The following is a 26,059-nucleotide window of genomic DNA, read 5'->3' as shown; positions in this document are numbered from 1 at the left end:
TTCTGGGTCCTGGCATTCTTTTGTCTAGTTTATCATCTCTCTGCCCAAACCCTTGGGGTTTTTGAAGTGCAGAAAGATATCACTAGACAAAAGTCATTCAAGTACATATCTGTTTGATGAGTAAGAGCAGTTGCCAAATCTTATATCCATAATTTTCAAATACTCTGTTGATTTTTTCTGTGTGCTATTCCTTTCATTCTTTTGTGAAGTTTCAGGCATTCTAAAAATTTGCTGAATCATTTGTGTATTAACTAGGATGATATTGCATAGTTTTCATTGATTTAGCTAAGATTTATTAAATATTTATTGTATATTTTAGTGATATCAGCAAGTTGGAGAAAGTTTTTAAACCGTAGTTGTGAAGATTTAATCTGTTGATCTTAACTTTTCCTCAAGTCTTTCAGTGATGACTGTATGTAAGATGTTTTACACAGCCCTGAGGGGATATCTAAAAATGTAAGGATAAGACTTAGGGAAACGGCTGTAATACAGAGCAGGGAGGGGATGAGAGGTACAGGCAAATACTGTAGGAGTGCTAGTGGCTTGTGCTTATAGTTTATCCTGTCAAAGCCAACAGTTTTGATAAAGATGATGGTGATAATAATATCATTTATTGAGCTAAGTTCTGTTGAGTCCTACACAGCAGGCATTGTTCTAAGCATTTTATATGTATTGTTTCACTTAATTCTCACGTGAGTTAGGAATTTCTGTATGCTGCATTTTACACTTGAGGAGACTAAGGCATCTAGATCCTAAGTAACCTGCCTGTGGTCATCCAACTAGTAAGAAATAGACCTGAGATTTGAACCTGGGCAGTCTTGTTTCCTCACCTGTGATTCCAACCACTGAATTGTACTGCCCCTGTGCATAGTAAATATGAGCCCTTCCATCCTCTGGTCGCATTCTCCCTCTGTTTCCTCCTGTCTCTCCACTCTTACCATTGCACCCTGTGTTTCATCCTTATTCGACTTCCTAGAGTTCTTTGAACAGCACGCTCTGCTTTTTCTTGCCTTTGTGTCTTTACACCTGCTTTTTTGTCTTTCTGGAAAACTTTTCTACCTCTGTCCTCTAAGATACCAGCCTCTTCCTTCTCCCCAAGATAAACTTGTTCTGTCTTCTTTATCTGACTAACTTGCTTAAATGGATTTAAAGGATGGCATCTTTTACCATTCTTGTCAGATAGCCCCTTTGGAAACTCTTCCCTGTTCTCCCAGGCATGGGTTAGGTTTCTATCCTTGGTGCTCCCCAAATATTCTACACTTATATCTACATTAGCTCTTAACATACTGAATCATAACTGATAGTTTAAGTATTAGACTGAGCTTGAGACTAGGGTCTTAACTTAGTATCTCATCCCAGTCACCTGTTTGGTGAATGAATGAATGCTCAGTGGGAGTTTAGAAGTATAAGCCAAAATGCAGCCAAACTGAAAGCCCGTATTTGAGGAGCTATAAAATGATCTTGTTATTTTGGAGCTACCTAACCATCAGGGGACTTCTTTCTCTGACTCTCTCAAGGATAAGTTACCACTTCATTAAATTACTTGTGAAGAGGTAGGTTTAGTAATTGAGGACCCTGAACTAGTCTTTACTCTTATATGAGAGAATACTTTGTTTCTTTGAATTTTGATTGGAAGCCTCCCCCTTCCCCACCTTACTATGCTGTCCCAGGCCATTAGTCATTAGGTGTTCCCAACCTTTTCTCTTGAGTGGAACCCAAGAAATCTCTTGTGGGCACACAGGAACCTAAGACCTCTCTGGTCTCTGGTGTAATCAGTTTGTGTTTAAATTTCTATTTGGAAGTCTAAAAAGAACTTCAGTATACCCAAAATCTTCATCCATTTCCCCTACATGTTCTCTGTCTGATCATAATCTGAAAACTTGGGGGTCATTGTTGAACCCTTTATTGTTTCGTCACCAAGTCTGGTCCACTTTGACTACTCCATGTCTCTTAAATGCAGCCGCTTTCCCAACATCTTTCCTGTTAACCACTGCAGACCATGCTGTCATCATGTCTTGCCTGTAATACTGCAATAACTTATCTCCCTCTACCTACTCTTGGTCTTCTCTAATCTGTTCTTGACCAAACAGTAGGAATGATCTTTTTATATCTCAAAACTGATTATTTATTTACAGAGTGGGGAGATGTGGTCATAAAAGGGCAACATGAGAGATCTTTGCAGTGATGAAACTGTTCTGTATCTTGTGTCCATGCTGATACTCTTGATTGTGGTAACATACTGCAGTTTTGAAAGATATTACCATTGCGGGGTGGAGGGGACTGGATAAAAGGTACACAGGATTTCTCTGTATTATTTCTTACAACTGCATGTGATGTTACAATTATCTCAATAACATTTCAGTAAAAAAAATTATTATCCTATTTAAAACTCTTCAGTGCTTTCCTACTCCTTTTGGGGTAAAGACTAAAGTCCTTAGTATGGTCTTCTGCGACTTGCAGCATCTGGCTTACCATCTCCAGCCTTGTTTATTTGATACCAGTTTCCTACTGTGTTCAACATGCCAGTTTCTTCACTTACAGCCTTCCTATTTGCTTCCATCATCCAAAATATTACTTACCTTCCTTTGGTTAAGTCCTCCTCATTCTTTGTATGTCAGCTTCATTTTTACTTCTTCTTTTTTTTTTTTTTTAAAGGAATCATTTGGGAAACTTTTTGTTTTTTTAAATAAAACCCCCTTTTATTTATTTATTTATTTTTGGCCACTCCTCATGGCATGTGGCATCTTAGTTCCCTGACCAGGGATCGAACCCACACCCCCTGCATTGGAAGGGTGGTGTCTTAACCACTGGACTGCCCAGGAAGTTCCCATTTTTACTTCTTAAAGAGAAACCTTTCCTGATTCTCCAGACTTAGTCAGATTTCTTCTGTTAGGAGCTCATAAAATACCCAGTATTTTTTCTTCATAGCAATCACAGTTTGTATACATTCGTTTATTTGTGTGGTTCTTTAATTCGTATCTGTCTCTTCCACTCAGCTCCGTGGGGGCAGGGTCTGTGTTTTTATCCCCAGCATTCAGTACAGTGAGTAATGGAAACATGTAAGACATGAAAGACACTGTGTTTTTCTGTCAGCCCTTGTTCTCTTACTGGCATCAAAAAAGCACCTTAGATACCTAGGCCAGGAGAATAGGTTCCAATCCAGATATCTAGCTTATGCTCTCTTCCCAGATCATGTTTGAGTTTCTCTTGGATTGCCTAAAAATTAAACCTCTTTCAGATTACAGAGGCATTTATTAGAGGAGGGATAGGATATGATTGAGCAAGATGAGCACGCTTGATCCTGATGGCTGAGGCTACCAAAGAGCCATCTCAGACCCCTGGCCTGCTTACCTCTAGAAGATGGCCAGCCCTTGAATTTGTTGGGTGTGCAGAGTTTATCTGAAGCTGTAATTCATTAACCTTCCGAATGTCATGGCTCTTTTCATTGGCTTGGCAGAGCTTTATGTTGTCGCATTGAATAGTGGCCTACCCAAAGGTCCCAGCTGCATGAGTGTGGGTGTACGTATGATTTGGTGACTGAGAACACTCAGCGTTCTCAGTTGGACAGTGGAATCCATGCCAGCTAGTCTAAATAGAAAGAGGTATTGGTTAGCATAAAGAATTTGTACATACAGAATTTTTGGAAGGACCAGACAATTAAGCTTGGATCTGACATGCAGAAGCAACGCAACCAAGAGAAATGCTCAACGACACCAAAGGACTGTTTGAGCAGAAGTGCCACAGCTGCTGCTGCTTGCCACAAAGTTGGAGATCAGACAGCATAACCTCTGGAACTTCTGCTAAGTACCTGCAGAAAAACCATATGACTGTATTTGACATGAGAGCTTCCAAATTACAGTGAGTCACTTAGGGCTTCCAAGTCTGCACAGGCTTGCCTGCACAAGTGTTCTGCTGTATCACATGTGGAACTGTAGCTGCAAAGGAGTCCAAGAAATACAATCCTTAGCTTTCCAGTCTCTAGGGCACAAGAAAGCACACTAGAATGAGGTGTTGTGTGAGCTAGTCTGTGTTGTCTGCCATAGCAAATTAAAGGCTGACCATTATAGACAGACCTCATTGACCAGTGAATGTTTTTTTTGAATCTCGTGAAAATGGTTAAACTTGGTTTACTACCTATTAGGAACTTAACATGAGAACCTGTAACGTGAAACAGGGTAGTGATGATCTTTTAGATTTTCAAGTGGTGGATTTCGCCTGTGCTGAATTATGTACTTTATAGATAGTCAGTTGACCCTTGAACCATGTCAGGGTTAGGGACACTGACTCCCCCATGCAGTCAAAAATCTGTGAGCTCCTGTCTCTGCCTCAGAAACAAAGGAATTGATAAATGACTCACGCAAGGGCAGGAAGCTGAAACAGTTTGGGTAGAATCAGAATTCAAATCCTAGTTCTTTTGATTCCGCATGTTGTGATCTCTCATCGAACAAAAACTTTTCCCCACACTTAGTTAATTTAAAAATCTGTAAGATGAAAATACAGATACTATATTTATTGAAAAAAATCTGCGTATAAGTGGACCTGCACGGTTCAAACCCGTGTTGGTCAAGGATCAACTATATATGGTTTTGCATGATACCCATACATTTGCATATTCACTCATGGAATGTTGTTATTGAGAGCAAGTGTGGGCTGCTCCATGCTGTACTAGGGGCTAGTAATACAAAGGAAAGTAAGTCTGCATTCAAGAAGCTCACAGACTTGGTGTGGCAGTGTGTTTCAACAGAGATGTGCAGTAAAATTAACCTGTGAAGTAAAAAAAAATATAAGCGTGGCACTCCATGTTTATATATCTACTATCTGCCACATGCACCAGCATCAAGTTCCCAAATGAGAGAGATACACAGAGAGTCCAGGAACCTGCATTTTTAGCAGACTTTCCTGTTGCTTTTCTTTTTTTCTTTTTTCTTTTTATTGGAGTATAGTTGATTTACAATGTTGCATTAGTTTCAGGTGTACAGCAAAGTGAATCAGTTATACATATATCCACTCTTCTTTAGATTCTTTTCCCATATAGGTCATTACAGAGTATTGAGTAGAGATCCCTGTGCTGTACAGTAGCTGTTGATTCTTAAGCATTCTCCCTTGGCGAAGAACCACTGGTCTGGTGGGTCAGTGATAACCATTTTGTTATATTGCTGTTGAAAACTTAGGAGTATGTTTCAGTTTGCAGGTTATTTCCCATTTTGTCCATTGCCTTTAAAAAGTTTAAAAAATGCGTGCTTGTTTTATAGGAGCAGAGTTACCAGGGCAAGTTATCTCCATGGCAGCTTCTACTCTAGCAACCTTGGCCATCTCCATCACAGGGTATGAATCGAGCACTGAGGACCAGCCCTCTCCCCAGCCTGCAGGTGACTGACATTGTGAAGGAGTGCCTTCAAAATATTCCGGAAAATGAAATGCATGTAGAATATAAAATTAAGAAAGACATTAGCACCACAAAATGCTACTTACTGGTCCTTCATTTTTCTCTCTGGTTCCTATTTATACACTTTTTTCCTTCTCATCTTTGTTCTCATATATCACTTTTTTTCATACATTTAATTATCTTCTTAGGTTTCTTGATTCTTCATTCTTTCCTTTTTTTTTTAAAGTGCTTTTCTTATTTTTCTTTTGTTATTCTCTCTCACTTTCCTTTCGTGTTATTTTCCTCTTCTTAGGGTCCTATTTACCTTTGTCCATATTTTCTCCTACTTAGTCCTTTTATTTTCCATTTCTTCTGCAACTGTCAGTTCTCCTCCATTGTTCTATTTTGCTCTGACTCTTTATGTTGCTTTTGTTGTTGTTCCCTTTCTCCAGCTCTTTCTTTTGTTTTTTATTTTCCATCTTCCAGTCATTCATTTCTCGGGCATTTCTTGCTTTTCTTCTCAAAGTTTGCTTTGCATGCCTCATGCTATTAGTATATTGACTGTTTCCCTTAAAACAGAGCCCTCTGGTTGTTCTGCATGCAAAGCTCCTGTAAGATCCAGCTGGTAGGTTTATACCAGCTTTAAAGTCACACTGTACTTGCACAGGATTCAGGAATGTAAAAGGCCTTCCCTGTCTGTGCCAAGAGGTCCATTAGTGCCAGAGGTTTGGGAGTTAAGGAATGTTTTTCATGAGCTATTTTTGAAGAATGGACTTCAGAGAAGTCTTGAAAGAAGGGATCGGCTAAGAAAAAGGCATTTGGGGTAGTAGGAAAACGTTATTTTTCTTGCACATTGAATCATGTTTTCAAAGTGGAAAGGGGATGATGTTTTAGTTATGGACTTACTGTTCTTCTAAATATCTGCCACATCCACCAACGTGAAGTTTCCAAATTAGGAAGATATTCAGAGAGTAGAGTCAAACAGAAGCATATTATAATTAGCTTGCGCTTTAGCCCCAAACCTCAGGGTAGAATGTTCTGGTGAGGTGGGCTGACTTACCATGGTGCTAGTTACATCAGTAGTAAAAATGTACGCACAACTAATCATTTAACATTAAAAAGAAACACTAAGGAAATTATGACATAATGCTCAGAAGGCTACTGTGTGGTTACTTATGAAAATTATGAAATAATAGGGAAGGCATTGTTAGAACAAATATTTAGTGAGTACGTTCCATACGTCAGGTACTATTGTGTGTGTGAGGAAATCAGTGGAGGGGAGCGCAAGATAGACAGGGTCTTAGCTCTCCTGGAGCTGACATTCAACTGAAGGGAGAAAGTGGGAAAGGTCATAAGTGGAACATGATACAACTATGTAAAATATGCAAAGACAATGGGGCAAATAGGGTGTTGAGATTAGGGGTGTTCATGGTTTTTTTTTTACCTAGACTTTAAGAAATATGGTATACTTTTATCATTAACTTTTTTTATGGAAGGCAAAATGCAGGTTTTAAGATCTTGTGCATTTCCATCATCATGGTATATTCTGAGTAATAGTGAAATGTAATAGTAGTCGCGTTGTTAGAAAACAGTGCCTCGTGAAATGATTGAGTGTGATATCCTATATTTGAAAATTCCTCTTCCCCAGCAGTCTGTCATTTTTCATATCTAATTCTAAGAGAAAGATATGCTGCAAATCCCTGGCTCATTCTTGTAAGAGCAGTTGGCTCCATTTAGGTAAAATGACGCTGAAAAGCCATATTGTTTCAGAAATATATATAAATACATCTACTATAAAGTTAAAAGAGGAGGAATTTTTAAATAAAGAATTCTATATGTTAATATTTGTTGCTTTATATGGTTTGGGTAATTTTCATGGGCTAATTATAATTCTCAGTTACTTTGTCATGTGTTTTTCTTGTTTTTTGTCTAAATGATAGATGTAAAAATAGAAATGATATATATATGTCATAAAAAAGCTTGCACAGTGTTAAGTGTATAAAGTAAAAAGTAAAACATTTCTCATACTCAACCCTACTCCCCAAAAACCTTAATTTCCTTAGATGTAAACACAGCATTAATTCTCCACACCTTTTTCATTGCATATGCAAGCATACATCCAAGTCTTTTTTTCTTTTTTAACCCAATGTAATCATACTGTCAGAATACATTTTGAGAGCTTAAACTAGGATAGCCTAGCTAATTGCTCTGTATTACTGTTTATTAATGTAGACTAATATGTGGGTGTTTTTTTTTTTTTCTTTCCCTCTTCAGGGACAGAAACCATGGACAGAGGAGAACCCCCTCCAGCACTGTCCTCATCTGCTTCACCCTCCTCCCCTTCACCCACCTTGGGCAGACAAAGGTCTGAAGTTGGAACATTTCTTAGAAAGAAGAAAACTAGTGATATCTACTTTGTGTCTCTCCTTTGGGCCATTGTTGGAGTCCAGATCTGGTTGAACCTGTGGATTGTACAGTTGCTGCCAGTGCCTATTGCAGGTAATTGGTTAATTATGATCTTGTCTATGCCTTTGAAGACTTTTTTCTTTAACTTTTGGATTTTTGTGTTTGAGATAACTTTACTGTCTTTTTAAATAAAAAGGGAGAGCAGGCTGTGAACAAGGTGGCTCCTTAGAAGTTTTTACAACTATAATTACCCTGGTCTTATTCTTTTTTTTTTTTTTTTTTTTTTTTTTTTTAAAGATTTATTGATTGCTATGTTGGGTCTTCAGTTTCTGTGCTAGGGCTTTCTCTAGTTGCGGCAAGCGGGGGCCACTCTTCATCGCAGTGCACAGGCCTCTCACTATCGCGGCCTCTCTCGCTGCGGAGCACAGGCTCCAGATGCGCAGGCTCAGTAGTTGTGGCCCACGGGCCCAGCTGCTCCGCGGCATGTGGGATCCTCCCAGACCAGGGCTCGAACCCGTGTCCCCTGCATTAGCAGGCAGATTCTCAACCACTGCGCCACCCTGGTCTTATTCTTGAGACCATGGGAGCTTTCCTAGGACCTCTCCAGAGATTTAAAAATGCTGATGAAGGAATTGTTGAATTGGCATGTAACGCTGACCTCATGGTTCAAAATAGTAAACTGTGAACTGTTAGATTATAAGGCCAGGACTAAGGACACAGAACCCCCTTGAGTTAGGGAAGTTATGGTGGTTGGGATCCATTATCTAGGGTCCAAACTTCAAGGCAACCCTCACAGATAAACAGCACTTCCTTCTGGTCCCTCCACCTTCTTAGTTGGCCTTTAACAGAAGGCTTAACCTCCGTTTGAAGGGCCACCACACTGCCCACCTGCAGAGGGGTACTTTCACATTGTAGTCTGCGTGGTTCCCACTGAAGTTACATAGTACACAGCTGTTTGTGACAGCCCTGCTCGTACTCACCCTGCTTCTCTACCGAACCCCGGTAAAAGATTCAGATGTACAGAGCAGCACTGAGTAGAGAAATAGAAACACAAATGAAAATGTTGCCCTGCAGTGGTATAATCATGATGCGTATGGAATACCTTATACTTCTCTGGTCACTAAACATCAAACATCTAAGGAAAAGAACAAAATTTGGCCAGAGCAGCTATAATAGCCGAAGAGATTAGGACATGTCAGGGGTTAGTATTCTTTACCCTGGAAGGGTAAGGCGTGAGGGGCCAAGATCGTAGTCACTGAAATCTTCATGATCAGGGTATCTTATGTTTATATAGGCTGTGAATCCCTGACCCCTTCAAGGATTAAGACTTCACAGAGAAGGAGGGATATAGGTGGGTGGGGATTGTGTGAAAATTGTCCCAATTACACCAATTTGGAATATTTTGAACTTTCTTCTCTCCCTCCTCCTTTAAAAAAAAAACACTGTATTTTAGCACTAGCTTTACTGTTTTAGGAAGTTATATGAAATTGAGGAAACTATTCATGTTAAAACTTTGTAATCTCTATCTTTTTTATGTGTGTATTTCTCATCTCCCTTATAGTATGGATACTCAAAAAGCTTGTTATTCACTTTGGTGTTGTGAACTTCCTGGAGAAGCGCTGCTCCGTGTGGTGGCAGGTTATAGAGCACTTCCTGAAGGAGCGGCAGGAAGCCCTGGCACCGTGGCCAATTATCGGGCTTGGAAAATTCTTGTTAAAAGTTGATAGCAAGGTATTGTATTTTAAGAACTTGAGCTATTTTAATGGGGTTTATGTATTTCATTGTCTAAAATATTCCATTTTATGGTATATTGGTATTTATGTTTTATTTGTGGATAGCACATTTAATGTCTAATTCTATGATGAAATTTAAAGTTTAGAATTATGGTTTATATAAAGATGGGATAGATTTAGTTTCAGTAAGTATTGTGTTAGTATTTTTACATCTTAAAAATGGGAGACAAGGAGCACCTAGTTCAACTCTCTCATTTTATAAGGACCAAATTGAAATCTAGAGGGGTTAAGTGACTTGCCTAAAATTATATAGCCAGGTGGTGGCTCAGTTCAGTGAATATTTTTGGGAAAATTCTCATGTGTCAGATAGTATGCTCAGTCTTAGGGAAAATCAGATGAATCCTGGAAAACTAGGTACAGAAGCTGTGTTTAGTGGGGAGACAGCAATCCTTTAAAATTTAGAGGCCTAGTTAGATTCAGAGGCTTAGTGGTTAAGAGCATAGGCTCTGAATTCAAACTCTGGATTCAGATCCCTGTTCTACTTATTAGCTATGTGACCTTGGATGAGTTTCTTAACCTCTCTGTGCCTTGGTTTTCTTACCAATACAATGAGTATAATAGCAGGTATACCTCATAGAATGATTGTGAGTGTTAAATTTGAGTTAATATATGTACAATTCTTAGATCAGGATCTGGTACACAGTAAGCTCTATGTAAGTGTTAAGCTATTGTTGTAATTTGGGGAGGAGAAGTGTGTACAGCATACAGTGGTAGTACTGACCAAGAAATGACTCACTGTCGGAGAGCGGTGGGAGAGGGGAGGTTTTGCAGCAGAGGTGATGCCAGAGCAAATTTTGAAGCACAAGCAGGAGTTTATTAGGTAGATATGGCAAGAAGAGCAGGTGGATGGAGCAGTGCAAGGGCACAGAGACTCCCATAGCATGAGTTCTTAGGGAACACGAGGAAAATGGCAATGGCTGGGATATGTGAAATGGTAATTAGTGGGAGGCAAGGCTGGAGGGTCAGGTGAGACTGGATCACGAAGGCCTTTTTGTGTGCCACGCTGTGCAACCTGGACTTCATCACAGGGCTGGTGACTGCTTCCTTTAACAGGTCCATCCATGACTTATGGTTGAGAAACACTGTTAGTTGAAACAAATGTAGATATAGATGAGAACAGTGACTGGAGTTCATGTGAGGGGGGAGGAAGTCGAGGGAGATGCAGGGGATACATTTTCTTACATATTGCCTGATGGTCTTCCAGAAAGTTTGCCAGTTTTAATTCCCACCACTGCAACATGTGAGAATGCCCATTTCCTTGAGCTCTTGCCAATACTGGATGTTATAGTGTAACAAAAAGTCCATTTTAGTTTTGTAAAAAGAAGTATCTCAGTGTTGTTTTAATTTGAAAATTTTAAAAATAAAAATTAGGTTGACCATCCTTTTATTTGCTTATTGGCTGTTTATATTTTTCTTTTGTAATTTGCCTATTGTGTTCTTATTAAGATTTTTCAATTTTTTAAATAAGAAAGAATCTAAAACTTCTCACAAAAATTTCAACATATTTATCACATCTCCCTGATTAAGGTGAAGCGTTATCTTATTAGAGCAGATTTATCACTTCAAACGGTTTAAAGAGGGTAACTCTTACTTCAATTAATTTCTTTGTCTTAGCACTATCGGATGGGATAGAAACTGAATCCCCTTCTCAGTGTTCCCATGTACTTGTATTTGGAACCCTTCATTTAGGAAAACACTACAGTTGTGTCAGTTGAAGTTCCAGGGGTGTCAAAAAGTATTTGTTATGGAGTAGCCTTGTAAAAAATTTTTCATTTTTGTTCTAATTTATATGTCAATCTGTCCTTCTTAAAGAAGAGAGACAGTAAAATGAATAAAACTAGCATTTTCTGTTATAGGTAATACATACCAGAATAAATGGCTGTCTCAAACTGAATATTTAATTATAATTGATGTCAAAATTATGTTCTGTGTAGTATAATAATATATGTGGGCTCCTGCTTTGGGGAATAAATCTATTTTTCTGTTTAATTTCAATTGATTAGACCAGTGTTTTTGAAATGATCCATATACAGGAGATTGTTTTAAGTATGTGTCTAAACATGTATTGGGTGTACTTTAGGGAAAGCTCTGCAAAGAGCATTTACAGTCACTCTGATGAAATTATGCGTCTTGGTTTTTATGCTTTTTATGTCACTAATAATGCCTTAAATCTTATGTTTACTGATTTTTAGATTATGTATCCACTAATCAGCATGAGTTATTATAGTGCTAAATATTGTGAGGTGTAGATGACATAATGTTTATGTGAAAAAAAGGATAATATATATGGTAGAAAAATGTGTGCCTAAAAAATTGGAAATGGAAGGAAATGCACCAAATCTGATCAGAATCTTAGATATGTCTGCTTTTTTGCCAGGTGTTCACTGTTCCAAATGAGCACTGAAATGTTTTACTGTAGGAAATGTGAAATAAGTAGTATTATAAAGCTATAACTACAAAGTTCAATGAAAATGTAGTATATGAACATAAATTAGTTTATACAGGGACTGAAAATCCTTTTCGTGCATGCTATGTGAAAAATCTTAATTATCACTTTGATCTTTGGAATTTGGTGTGAAAGTTCAAGCCTATAAGCATTCAAGTTATTTTTATGTATTTTTAATTATTGAATTGCCAACAAAGCTTGTGGTTATCATCATTTCAATCGTGTATCTTAAAGGACTACTATATTCACTTGATTTAAAAACTTTGTTAATGCATTACAATTTTTTTTTCCAGTTTTTCCTTTGTCTGAGATAATTTCCTCCTCATGCTCTCAGTGATTTTCTTTTCTTTCCTTTTCATGCTATTACTGTATTCTCTAATGATATGCCACTGTTCTTATCTTCTCTCTCTCACCTTACCCCCTATCCTCAAGCTCTGGCACTGGCTAAATAAGAAGGTAAACAAACACCCGGATTTTGGTTTTTACTATTGAATTCTGTAACTTCCCCCCAAATCTCCGTTCTCACCCTGTTTCTGTCCATATGTCAAACTAAGTTTTTGTTTTTAAAGTTCTAATTATAAGCTATGGAAGGTCATGAAGCATTAATATTGTCACAGTACAATTTGCTAAAAACTCAAAGCCATTTTTTTAGGATGTGGATGATATCTCCTTGCCCAAGTGTGTGTAAGTTCTGTCTTGTAGTCCTTTTTGTCCACTGTGATTTCCATTCCTTTTTAGCTCTATAATGTGACCCAGTCTGATACTCTAATCTCCTTTGTTGTGTGAGAGCACATTAGGCAGAAGTTACTAAAAAGGAAAGAGAACTCGTTATGGCTACTTTTTCTATAAATAACACAATAATTTTAAAAAAATATAAATTTGTGAAATATTTGTCTGATTCTCTTGGCTGGTAATGTTATATGTTGTCCTTTTTAATAACTAGTATTCCAAAATTTTATTTTTATCTTAAAAAAGATTGTAGTCATGGCCTATGATATCTAATTTTATGTATTTCCCAAAGTGTGAGGTATCTGTGGTCAATGTCTCACGTGATCAGCATGGAATTTTCAATAACTTCAATAAAGCCTAATGCAGATATATTAGGAGTGCTGTATCTCTGATATATTGTCCACATACAGTAGTTCTGACTTAATATCATCAGATCCCTAGGGCAGATAGCAAAAGATGACATCATTCATGTGTATTGTCTTTAAACACAATAAGACCTTAAAAATCTTCAGTGAAAATATAGCAGGCCTTAAGAAAGATGTGGTACCTCTTGGAAATAGATTAAAATGTGACTCTTGGGTGTAAAGATTAGGGTTTCATTCTTTCTGTTGAAACAAGAAAGGGGAGACTCTTGACAGTGCTTACACTTTTAAACGTTGGATTGAGAATAAGCAGTGTGTGAAATAAATAAATACACACACATACCACCACCACTACACACACACAAACACACATACACAAACACACATACACAGATGGCTATGTATACCTCCACTCTCTAAAAAACTGGTATGAGTAAATGAGCTCAATCCTTGGCAAATGGTAGTACTGCAAATATAAGTTACATGTTCTTACTTTGATTAAAGTAGGTGATTTTATATATTTCCCCAATTTGTGTATATTGAAATGAAATTGTCCTCTAGAGATGAGAGAAAGGAGATTTAAAGTCATTAGGTTCAGGGACTTCCCTGGCGGTCCAGTGGTTGAGACCTCGCCTTCCAATGCAGGGGGTGTGGGTTCGATCCCTGGTTGGGGAGCTAAGATCCCACATGCCTCATGGCCAAAAAACCAGAAGATAAACAAGAAGCAATATTGTAACAAATTCAATAAAGACTTTAGAAAAAAAATAAAGTCATTAGGTTCAATCTGATTTAACCTTTGGTGACTAAATGAGTTAGGTTACCTAATTCATAGCTGACTGGTTGTGAGTTAGTTTTAAAAGATTCCTAAGAGATAGGTAACTTTTTCCTTTTCCTTGGTGATTCCATGTAGTGTAGGTAAAGCATTGGTGTAGAGTAGGAGTAACTGCTTTAAGTTCTGAGGAAAGCATGTAAATAAGTTGAGGTCTGTTTTGTTACATTTCATCCAAGGTCAGAAAATGTGCAGCATTGGGTATTGGTATTCCAAGTTCAAGTGGAGTGAAGTAGACAGTAATTCAAGAGAAGTGAGGGTGAGAGACATGTCTCTGATTAATTGAAATGTAACTGTTTCTTAAGACTTAATTGTTTTATTTCTTAGTATTTATTATTTGCACTAAGACTACTAGAATTTGGTTAAAAAAAACAAAGCAAAATAAAAACCTCCAGGTCCAGAATAACGAAATAGAAAACTCAGTAGTGGAATGACACTTCCTTCATAGTTTGATAAATAGGGCCAGTTTCAGAGTGTCTTTTGGTATAACTATAAATTTACTGACATTGCTACATTAAAAAAAAAATGCTTGCCCTTCATTTGTACTTGAAACATTAAGAATGTTGTTTTAAAATTACTCCCCTTCCACTTTTAGAAAATAAAGTTTAAAATCTGAAATAATTTCTCTTGGTGTGGAAGGCTGGGAAAGTTACTAGACGACTGTGCAATTTCCACGAGCAGGGCAGGGTTTGACAGGTTGTGTGATTCCCTTTGCCCAAAGCAGACCACAGAACAGGATGAGCCTCATGGGACAGCGCCACTGGCATTTCTTTACGAATTCTCTCCTCCTTCCTCTTCCACTTACCCCTTGCTTCCTCTGACCATGTTTCTCTTCCTGTGTCTATCAGTTGCTGTTTCCTTATGAGTCTTGTTCCATTCACTCTTTCAGGGGGTTCTTTTCCTCCATAAGTTTTCTATCCATTTTGTTTCCTCTCGATTGGTCCTTAGTTCTTCACGTTTTTAAGTCTTTCCTGTCTCTCTTTCCCACTCTTTGTGCTCTTTCGCTTTTGCTGTCTTCCGTTTCGTCGTGTTTTCTCACCTTATATCTTAGCTGGCTGTCATGTGAATAAAACCCCCCCGCCCCAACTTTTTTGCTTATGTATTGAACATCTTAAATGACTTGATTTACAGGCACACCTCAGAGGTATTGCGGGTTGCATTCCAGACTACCCCAGTAAAGCGAATATTGCAAATAAAGCAAGTCACATGATTTTCTTTGGGTTCCCAGTGCATATAAAATTTGTTTACACTATACTGTAGTCTATTAAGTGTGTAGTAGCATTATGTCTAAAAAACTGTAAACTTTAATTAAAAATACTTTATTGCTAAAAAATGCTAACGATCATCTAAGCCTTCAGTGAGTTGTAGTAGTAACATCAAAGATTATTGATTACAAATCACCATGGCAAATACCATAATAATTAAAAAGTTTGAAATATTGGGTGAATTACCAAAATGTGATAGAGAGACACAAAATAAGCAAATGCTTTTGGAAAAAATTGTGCCAATAGACTTGCTCAATGTAGGGTTGCCACAAACCTTCACTTTGTAAAAAAAAAAAAACATTATCTGCAAAGCACAGTAAATTGGAAACGAGGAAAATAAAACAAGGTCTGCCTGTATTTTAAATTTTGAACAAAACATCTAACCCTCAGTATTATCTCTTGAAAATAAATCTTTAGGTGCCTCTTATTCCAAGCCTTAGGTATAGGCTTGTGATAGGAAAATTCTACCCTGGCTTAAAAACAAAATTTGACTTTTGTAATGTTGTTGTACATAACGTGTTTGTGAATATTCCATGTTTTATATGTTAAAAATACCCAGACATAAATTTAGATATTCATACTTTCCAAATAAAACATCATTTATGTTAACATATTTCAGGATATGACTTTTTCTAAAAAAAATTGAGGCTCCTAAGTTATTTTCAGAAATCATAACTTGTGAATACAAATCCGGTCTTAATTCTGAAATTATTTTATTTATCTTGCCTAGTCAAATATGTATTAACTGAGCTTTTACCACATGCCGTGCACTGTTAGGTTTTGGAGATACAAAGAAGAGTAATACAACACTAGCTCTTTCCTCAGGAACTGTATCAAGAACTAGATGTGGACTTAGTTTCTGATCATGAAACTTTTCAGTTTCATTGGTTTTAGAACTTAACATTCAAAATATGACCTCTGACCTTCCATATCTTAGAAACCTGTTATTACTTTTTTTAATCTCTGCATTGTCTTTGATGCTTTGGTAGCATGCACTGAAAATTAACTCTTCCGTTTGAAGCTGTAATTGCCAAGATAAAAGATGCACTTTTTATCTTTGAGTTCACTGTACCATTGATCTCTTAATGACAGTGTGCTTCATGAAAGATAAGGAGATGCAAGCTTATAATCACTGAGTGGAAAATAAATGTTTTAGAAGGCATGTTGTTTTAACCACCATTTTTTTGCTCTTGGATGATTAACTCACTGTTTGGAGAACATAATATTTAAATTAAGAGTAACTTATTCAGCAATGCTCATGTTGGAGCTGAGGGGTGCAATGTGGTATTTCAGTCGTCAGTCTGTATTTTTGAAATGTTAAATGGTAGCTTTGCATGGCAGGAATTCTAGAAATCTATCAGAATTATATAATCTCAAAACAAAAATTTATATAAATGTAAGATTATTTGTGATTGTGAAAGATGAGAGAAGTTATACTCAAAATAGAACGTCAAGTAGCATTTAGGGAAAGCATAATTTTAATTATTGATTAAGGAATAACCATTACTTTAATGATTATTCTTTATTTACAGCCAATTACAATTTGTCATAAAGCTTATGTTTTAAAAAGAATAGAAATGTCAAGTTGGAATATCCTATTTTTAAAAGTATTTTATTATGAAATATTTCAAATATAAAAAGATAAGAAGAGCACCCACATGCCTATCTTCCAGCATGACAAAATATTACCTATACAGTTGAAGCCTATTGTGTACCCCTCCCTGCTTGTGCATCCACTTCCCAACCATTTTGCCCCCAGGGTAACTACTATTCTGAAATTAGTATTTATTATTACCTTAACATTAGATTTTATTCTTACTGCTTTTATAACCCTAGTGACATTAAAGGGAAAAAATAGTTTGAATGTAATTCCCATTTTAATTTGCTCCTATTTTATCTGTATAATTTAGGACATACCTGTACTGTAAGAGTCATACTTTTTCTAAAGTCATCTGTATTTGCTAATTGACAGTAAAGTTTCATGAGATTTGAGGTCACTAATGGATTGTCATTGTTTTGTTTAGAATATTTATCAGATTGTAAATTATAATTTGAAAGGTAAATATACCACAGTATGAGAATCCAAGCATAGATACAGTTTATATTCAAACTGACTGCCTTTTCTTAGATATGACAATAATAAACTCTTTCTGTAAACAACAATGGTAATTAATATTGTCACTTAACTTTCTAAAGTGGTTTATAGCTTTCCCTGCTTTAATCATTATGCCATAGTTTGCTTTGCAATGCTGAATATCTTGTCTTCATGATGTTTGAATACATATGTGTTTTTATTAAGTTGTGTTTGGAAGATAACTAATTCTCTTTTTCATTTCTGTGCAGATGATCATCTGGCTGGAGAAGATGTTAGACAAAATAATTAGCATTTTCATCATATTTTTGTTAGTGATAGGAACCCTTCTTTTAGCCCTACTCCTGACTGCAAAGGTAGAGTACAACAATACTGTTATCATTAATAAACTCTTAATTGTTAGAATTTGTCATGTAGATACGAAGCTAGCAGATGCAGGCATGGGAAATATTACTTTGCTTATAAGTATGTTATAACAGTTAAAGTATTTATGATTTTTGTATTACTAGTTTTGCCATGAATTTGCCTAATATATATATATATATTTTTTTTTTTTAAAAGCACTTTTCTTTTTTATAGCTACTTTATTTATTTATTTTATTTTATTTTTGGCTGTGTTGGGTCTTCGGTTCATGCGAGGGCTTTCTCTAGTTGAGGCAAGTGGGGGCCACTCTTCATCGTGGTGCGGGGACCGCTCTTCATCGCGGTGCGCGGGCCTTTCACTATCGCGGCCCCTCCCGTCGCGGGGCACAGGCTCCAGACGCGCAGGCTCAGTAGTTGTGGCTCACGGGCCCAGCTGCTCCGTAGCATGTGAGATCTTCCCAGACCAGGGCTCGAACCCGTGTCCCCTGCATTAGCAGGCAGATTCTCAACCACTGTACCACCAGGGAAGCCCCTAATATATTTTTTAATGTGCATTTTTATTTATTTCATAAAAATCCTCTGAGGTAAATGCAGATGAAAAATTAAGATACTGAGGAAAAAGTGGCTTCTTCTGTCAATAGGAGAACTACGATCTGGTCTCATGACTTCTAGTGTAGATCCTGTTTCCTAGATCAGAATTCAATTCCTTTCCTTCATGTCTCATTGGTTTTTCTGCTGATTTACCATTAGGATATTTCTTGCTTTCCAGATCCTTCCAGCTTGCATTTCCTCTCCCCCTTCTTAGTTTGCACTGCTGTAACAGAAAACCATAGACTGAGTGCCTAAAACAACTGACATTTCTCACAGTTCTGGAGGCTGGAAGTCCCAGATGAAGGTGCCAGCATGGTCAAGTTCTTGGTAAAGGTCCTCTTCCTGGTTTATAGATGGCTGTTTTCTCCTTGTGTCCTCACATGGTGGGGAGAAAGAACATGTGTCTCTTCTTATAAGGGCACTAATCCCATCATGAGAGCTCCACCCTCATGACCTAATTACTTCCCAAAGGCCCTACCTCACATTGGATATTAGGATTTCAACATACAAATTTCGGGAGGATACAAAAATTTAGTCCATATCACCCTGCTTTCATCAAAGAAAATCATTCTCCAAAGTGCAGCTAAAATTTTCTCTATAGTGATGTCTCTTACGGGCTATTTAAAAAACTTTTGTAATCTATTTTAATCTTTATATTGACTCTACTCAACTCTGCATCCCAGATTTTTATATGTTTTCCAGGAATTGTGAAACTTACATGAAATCATGGATATGAAAAATTTTCCTGTAGTGCTGTAGAGATATGGTAGTACCTGTTATCAGTAGATAATCTAATATGCAGAAGTTTACTAAAGGATTACACTGTTTCCTGCTATTTGACTTTCCACTTGCAAGTCCTGTTCTCAGTCATTCTTAGCCTCAGTATGCCCTGATCTTATCAACCTGCTCTCTCTGTACCTGTTTCAGTTTCAATGCAGTTTTTATCTGTTCTTTGGATTTTAATCGTGTAGTCACTTGTTTAGACTCTGCAGCCTTGTTTAGAGACCTTTCTTTGTTTTTGTCATATTTCACCTAAACCTGTTCTTAGAGAAATCTAGTTCCTAGTTCTTAGAGAAATCTTTCGCCAGTATGGTCTTCCGTTTTCCTTTTTTCTCTTTTTCCTCTCTCTTCTTCTATTCCACTCTCCCTTCTTCTTCCCCTTGAGTAGGGTCTTCTTGCCTGCCCATCTCAATTGTTCATCTTTCAAGTTCTTTTTCTTTGTTCATCCCATGCTTCAGTGAGCTTTTGCTTCCCTGAACTTTCATAACAAGTATTACTAAACCACTTCTTTGTGGTCTAGGACTCATGCAAACTGAGCTTTTGAAGGAAATTTACTGGTTATCTAGTTCATTCTCCCAACCAATAAAAGGATAATTCTCTAAAACACCATGACAGTATCCATTTGAATGTCTAATAGACATCTCAGATGTAACATGTCAAAACTGAATTCCAGACCTCCCTTGCTTGTCTGTTCTTCTCACAGTCTTCCCATTTTGGTAAGTGACAGCTTCATTCTGCTTGCTCAGGTGAAAAGCCTCAGGGTCATTCTTGACTACTTTTTTTCTTTTATATCCACATCCAGTCTGTCAGAAAATCCTTTTTGCCTCCATTTTCCTGATATATCTTGGGGTAATAGCAGGGTGAGGATGTCAGGTAATATCTTTCTACCTAAAGCAAGGATAAAATGGTATAAAAATGACTATAAACACCATATCAGGGCATTGGAAAATGACCAGTTAGACAATAATTTGAGGAGTATTTGCTCATGAAAAACTGCTACCACAGCTGATAAAAACATGTAGTTTGTGACTTTCTTGCTTGGAGTTACCTATCCTCATCTGCCTGGCGTGAGCAGCAAAAACCTGCAGCTTTTCTTATGGGAGGTGGTGGATTTGGTTTGGGACTGGCAACAGAGAAGCTGTGAATTAAAGGGGGAGATTCTGGAAGCAAGAGAGCCATAGAAGGGCTGAGATTAATAAATCACACATTCTAGACCTGGTATATGTGAGACCTCAAGGAGTCCTGTGAATATTGAAAGCCTGGGAGATTTGAAAATTTGTTGTGCCTTTGATTGTATTTCTCAACTCTCACTCATCTCAGGCTGCAGAGGATGAAGCTTCCTAGTGTGAAGTGTCTGAGCATAACTTCTGCCAAAATTATTTGCTGTCTGTTAAGCTATTCAGATCTAGGGGAAACCCTTAGGCTTTTCAAAAAATAAAAGACATTGAGCAGAGACATTAATGACAGGGAAGACAGACTTTGCAGTTTGATTATGGATAAGTTATTTGCTTACTGAAACAAAGTAACAGCTCTCAGAGGTACAAAACAGAATCCAGAGTTGCTGCAGCACATTTTTAAAAAAATGTATTTTATTTATTTATTTGCACCATGTCTTAGTTGCAGCAGGTGAGCTCCTTAGTTGTGGCCAGTGGGCTCCTTAGTTGTGGCATGTGAACTCTTAGTTGCGGCATGCATGTGAGATCTAGTTCCCTGACCAGGGATTGAACCTGGCCCCCCTGCACTGGGAGCATGGAGTCTTAACCACCACACCACCAGGGAAGTCCCTACAACTCATTTTTTTACATCCAATTCTTAACCAAAAATTACTAGATGTACAAAGAAACAGAAAAATGTGACTCAAGGGGAAACAACCCCAAAGAATTAGACACTTAAGTGGTCCACATGTTGGATTTAGCAGACAAAGAATTCAAAGCTGCTATTGTAAATATGTTCAAAGAATTAAAGGAAAGTATGCTAATAATGAGTAAACAAATGCAGACTCAACAGAGAAATGGAGACTATAAAACAGAACCAAATAGAAATCCTAGACTGAACTGAAACTGAAAAGAACAATAACAAATGAAAAATCACTAGATAGGCTCAACAGCAGATTTGCAATCCAGAAAAGAGAAACTAGTGAATTTGAAGAAGGATCAGTAGAAGCATACAATCTGAATAACAAAAATTTTTAAAATATTGGAGCCTCAGAGATCTGTGGGACAATATCAACGTTTCTCTTAGAACCTAACAGACATGTAATTGGCATCTGAGAAAGTGAAAAGAAAAAAAGTTGAAAAATACTTGAAGAAATAATGGTCAAAATCTTCCCAAGTTTCATGAAAAACATTAACAGATCCAAGAAGCCTGGCAAACCTTGAGTAGAATAAATACACAGAAACAAAAAATCACACCTAGAAGCATCATAGTCAAGCTTCTAAAAGCCAAACAGAGAGACAAAGAATCTTGAAGGAAGCAAGAGAAAAATTACACATCACACACTGGAGAACAACAAAACAATGAGTTAATTCTCAAACAGTGAATCCGAGGAGGCATTGGAATGACATATTCAAAGTCTTGGGGAAAAAGAAGTAGTCAACTAAGGATTTTATAATCAGTGAAACTATTCTTTAAAAGTAAAGGCAAAATAAAAACATTTCTAGATAAACTGAAACTGAGAATTTGTTAATAAAGAGACCTGTACTATAAGAAATGCTAAAGGAGTTCCTTCAGACTGAAGAGAAATTACTTTAGAAATAACTCTATCCAAAGGGAGAAATGAAGAGCACTTGGTAAATATATAAGTATATATAAAAGTTATATTTTTCCCTCTCCTTCAGTTTGTTTGGACAACATATGCCTATTTAAAGAAAAATTATAACACTGTATTGTAGAGTTTATAGTATATGTAGATAAGTTAAGTACGTATAACCGTAGCATGAAGAAGAGGACTGGGAAATGGAACTAAACTGGTATGAGGTTCCTATAGATATTTTACTGGAAGTAAGTCAATACTAACTTGAAGTAAGTTGTGATAAATTAAAGGTATAAGGTTAAGATAAACAGCAACTACTAAATAACGCAAATTTTAGGGGAAATAAAATAGTATACTAAAAAAATAATTGCTTAACACAAAAGAAGGCAATAAAGGAGGAATAGTAGAGATGGGACAGATAGCAGATAGCAAAATGGCAGATCTGTATCCAGTCATATCAGTGCTTATATTAAATATGAGGCAACTAAACAAAAGGCAGATTTTCAGACTGGATATGAAAAAGCAAGTTCCAACTAAATGATATCTATAAGTGATATACTTTAAATTCAGAACCAAAAAGATTGATAGTAAAAGGATGAAAAAAGATATACGAAGCAAAATGTAAACATAAGAGATGTGGAGTGATTATATTAATATCAGACAATGTAGTTAAAACAAATATTACTGGAGACAAATGAGGACTTTTCATAATGATAAGAGTTAATACTGCAGTAAGAAAAAAAAATTACAAATGTGTGTTCTAACACTAGAGCTCTAAAATACATGAAGCAGGGATTTCCCTTGTGGTCTGGTGGGTAAGACTTCGTGCTTCCAATGCAGGGGGCCCGGGTTCGAACCCTGCTCAGGGAACTAGATCCCGCGTGCATGCCGTAACTAAGAGTTCGCATGCTGCAACTAAGAAGTCCGCATGCCTCAAAAGATCCTGCGTGCTGCAACTAAGACCTGGCGCAGCCAAAATAAATAAATAAATAAAATCTTAAAATATAAAATACATGAAGCAAAATGTTCAGAATTAAAAGGAAAAATAGGTAAATCAATGATTATAGTTGGGGATTCATTAATACTCTTCTTGGAATAGTTGACAGAATAAGTAGATAGAAAATTTGTAAGGATATAAAAGCATTGAAAAACATTGTCAAGCAATTTGACCTAATTGACAAGAGCAGAATCATGTTCTTCTCTTTTTTTTTTTTTCTTTTTTAAATTTTTGTTTATTTATTTATTTATTTATGGCTGTGTTGGGTCTTCGTTTCTGTGCGAGGGCTTTCTCCAGGTGTGGCAAGTGGGGGCCACTCTTCATCGCAGCGCGCGGGCCTCTCACTATCGTGGCCTCTCTTGTTGCGGAAGACAGGCTCCAGACGCGCAGGCTCAGTAATTGTGGCTCACAGGCCCAGCTGCTCTGCGGCATGTGGGATCTTCCGGGACCAGGGCTCGAACCCGTGTCCCCTGCATTGGCAGGCGGATTCTTAACCACTGCGCCACCAGGGAAGCCCTCATGTTCTTTTCAAGTAAACATGGAATACTCACCAAGATAAACCATGTGCTCAATACATTTAATACATTTATTAATTTTTCAATTTTATTTATTTTTTTATACAGCAGGTTCTTACTAGTTATTTTATACATATTAGTGTATATATGTGAATCACAATCTCCCAATTCATCCCCTCCCCCCACTCGGTGTCCATAAGTTTGTTCTCTACATCTGTGTCTCTATTTCTGCCTTGCAAACTGGTTCATATGTACCATTTTTCTAGATTCCACATATATGTGTTAATATACAATATGTGTTTTTCTCTTTCTGACTTACTTCACTCTGTATGACAGTCCCTAGGTCCATCCACATCTCTACAAATAACCCAATTTCATTCCCTTTTATGACTGAGTAATATTCCATTGTATATATGTACCACATCTTCTTTATCCATTCATCTGTCATTGGGCATTTAGGTTGCTTCCAAGACCTGGCTATTGTAAATTGTGCTGCAGTAAATATTGGGGTGCATGTGTCTTTTTGAATTATGGTTTTCTCTGGGTATATGCCCAGTAGTGGGATTGCTAGGTCATATGGTAGTTCTATTTTTAGTTTTGTAAGGAAACTCCATACTGTTCTTCATAGTGGCTGTATCAATTTACATTCCCACCAACAGTGCAGGAGGGTTCCCTTTTCTCCACACCCTCTCCAGCATTTGTTTGTAGATTTTCTGATGATGCCCATTCTAACCAGTGTGAGGTGATAACCTCATTGTAGTTTTGATTGGCATTTCTCTAATAATTAGTGATGCTGAGCAGCTTTTCATGTGCCTCTTGGCCATCTGTATGTCTTCTTTGGAGAAATGTCTATTTAGGTCTTCTGCCCATTTTTTTGACTGGGTTTATTTGTTTTTTTTTTTAATATTGAGCTGCATGAGCTGCTTGTGTATTTTGGAGATTAATCCTTTGTCCACTGATTCGTTTGCAAATATTTTCTCCCATTCTGAGGGGTTGTCTTTTCGTCTTGTTTATAGTTTTCTTAGCTGTGCAAAAGCTTTTAAGTTTCATTAGGTCCCATTTGTTTATTTTTGTTTTTATTTCCATTATTCTAGGAGGTGAGTCAAAAAAGATCTTGCTGTGATTTATGTCAAAGCATGTTCTTCCTATGTTCCTCTTAAGTTTTATAGTGTCCGGTCTTATATTTAGGTCATTAATTCATTTTGAGTTTATTTTTGTGTATGGTGTTAGGGAATGTTCTAATTTCATTCTTTTACATGTAGCTGTCCAGTTTTCCCAGTGCCACCTGTTGAAGAGACTGTCTTTTTTCTATTGTATATCCTTGCCTCCTTTGTCATAGATTAGTTGACTGTAGGTGCGTGGGTTTATCTCTGGGCTTTCTATCCTGTTCCATTGATCTATATTTCTGTTTTTGTTCCAGTACCGTATTGTCTTGATTACTGTAACTTTGTAGTATAGTCTGAAGTCAGGGAGTCTGATTCCTCCAGCTCCGTTTTTCTTTCTCAAGATTGCTTTGGCTATTCGGGGTCTTTTATGTCTCCATACAAATTTTAAGATTTTTTGTTCTAGTTCTCTAAAACATGCCATTGGTAATTTGATAGGGATTGCATTGAATCTGTAGATTGCTTTAGGTAGTATACTCATTTTCACAATGTTGCTTCTTCCAATCCAAGAACATGGTATATCTCTCCGTCTGTTTGTGTCATCTTTGATTTCTTTCATCAGTGTCTTATAGTTTTCTGAGTACAGGTCTTTTACTTCGTTAGGTAGGTTTATTCCTAGGTATTTTATTCTTTTTGTTGTCATGGTGAATGGGATTGTTTCCTTAATTTCTCTTTCTGATCTTTTGTTGTTAGTGTATAGGAATGCAAGAGATTTCTGTGCAATAATTTTATATACTGCAACTTTACCAAATTCATTGATTAGCTCTAGTAGTTTTCTGGTAGCATCTTTAGGATTCTCTATGTATAGTATCATGTCATCTGCAAACAGTGACAGTTTTACTCTTCTTTTCCAATTTGTATTCCTTTTATTTCTTTTTCTTCTCTGATTGCTGTGGCTATGACTTCCAGAACTACGTTAAATAATAGTGGTGAGAGTGGACATCCTTGTCTTGTTCCTGATCTTAGAGGAAATGCTTTCCGTTTTTCACCATTGAGAGTGATGTTTACTGTGGGTTTGTCATATATGGCCTTTGTTATGTTGAGGTAGGTTCCCTCTCTGCCCACTTTCTGGTGAGTTTTTATTTTAAATGTGTATTGAATTTTGTCAAAAGCTTTTTCTGCATCTATTGAGATGATTGAAGGTCTTTATCCTTCAATTTGATAATATGGTGTACCACACTGATTGATTTGCATATATTGAAGAATCCTTGCATCCCTGGGATAAATCCTACTTGATCATGGTGTATGATCCTTTTAATGTGTTGTTGGATTCTGTTTGCTAGTATTTTGTTGAGGATTTTTACATCTATATTCATCAGTGATATTGGTCTGTAATTTTCTTTTTTTTATAGTATCTTTGTCTGGTTTTGGTATCAGGGTGATGGTGGCCTCGTAGAATGAGTTTGGGAGTGTTCCTTCCTCTGCAATTTTTCGAAGAGTTTGAGAAGGATAGGTGTTAGCTCTTCTCTAATTGTTTGATAGAATTCACCTGTGAAGCCATCTGGTCCTGGGTTTTTGTTTGTTGGAAGATTTTTAATCACAGTTTCAATTTCATTACTTGTGATTGGTCTGTTCATATTTTCTGTTATTTCCTGGTTCAGTCTTGGAAGG

At 37.0% G+C, this 26,059-nt stretch overlaps 1 protein-coding gene across 2 annotated transcripts in view; it reads left to right on the top strand.

Annotated features, from left to right (window-relative positions):
- Nucleotides 1–26,059, top strand: part of TMEM245 (transmembrane protein 245) — a 102,414-nt gene that overhangs the window by 17,538 nt on the left and 58,817 nt on the right. Inside the window, exons 4-8 of one of the 2 annotated variants that reach the window (XM_059925256.1) lie at nt 5,253–5,369; nt 7,640–7,864; nt 9,333–9,502; nt 12,443–12,466; nt 17,539–17,643. In XM_059925256.1, the coding sequence (XP_059781239.1) occupies nt 5,253–5,369; nt 7,640–7,864; nt 9,333–9,502; nt 12,443–12,466; nt 17,539–17,643 (641 nt within the window). The remainder of the gene's footprint in view (nt 1–5,252; nt 5,370–7,639; nt 7,865–9,332; nt 9,503–12,442; nt 12,467–17,538; nt 17,644–26,059) is intronic. The other variant, XM_059925257.1, reaches the window with a different exon arrangement.

Source organism: Balaenoptera ricei, chromosome 6 (assembly GCF_028023285.1).
Source record: "Balaenoptera ricei isolate mBalRic1 chromosome 6, mBalRic1.hap2, whole genome shotgun sequence".
Lineage (NCBI taxonomy): Eukaryota > Metazoa > Chordata > Mammalia > Artiodactyla > Balaenopteridae > Balaenoptera > Balaenoptera ricei.
This window is presented reverse-complemented; position numbering and strand designations above follow the sequence as displayed.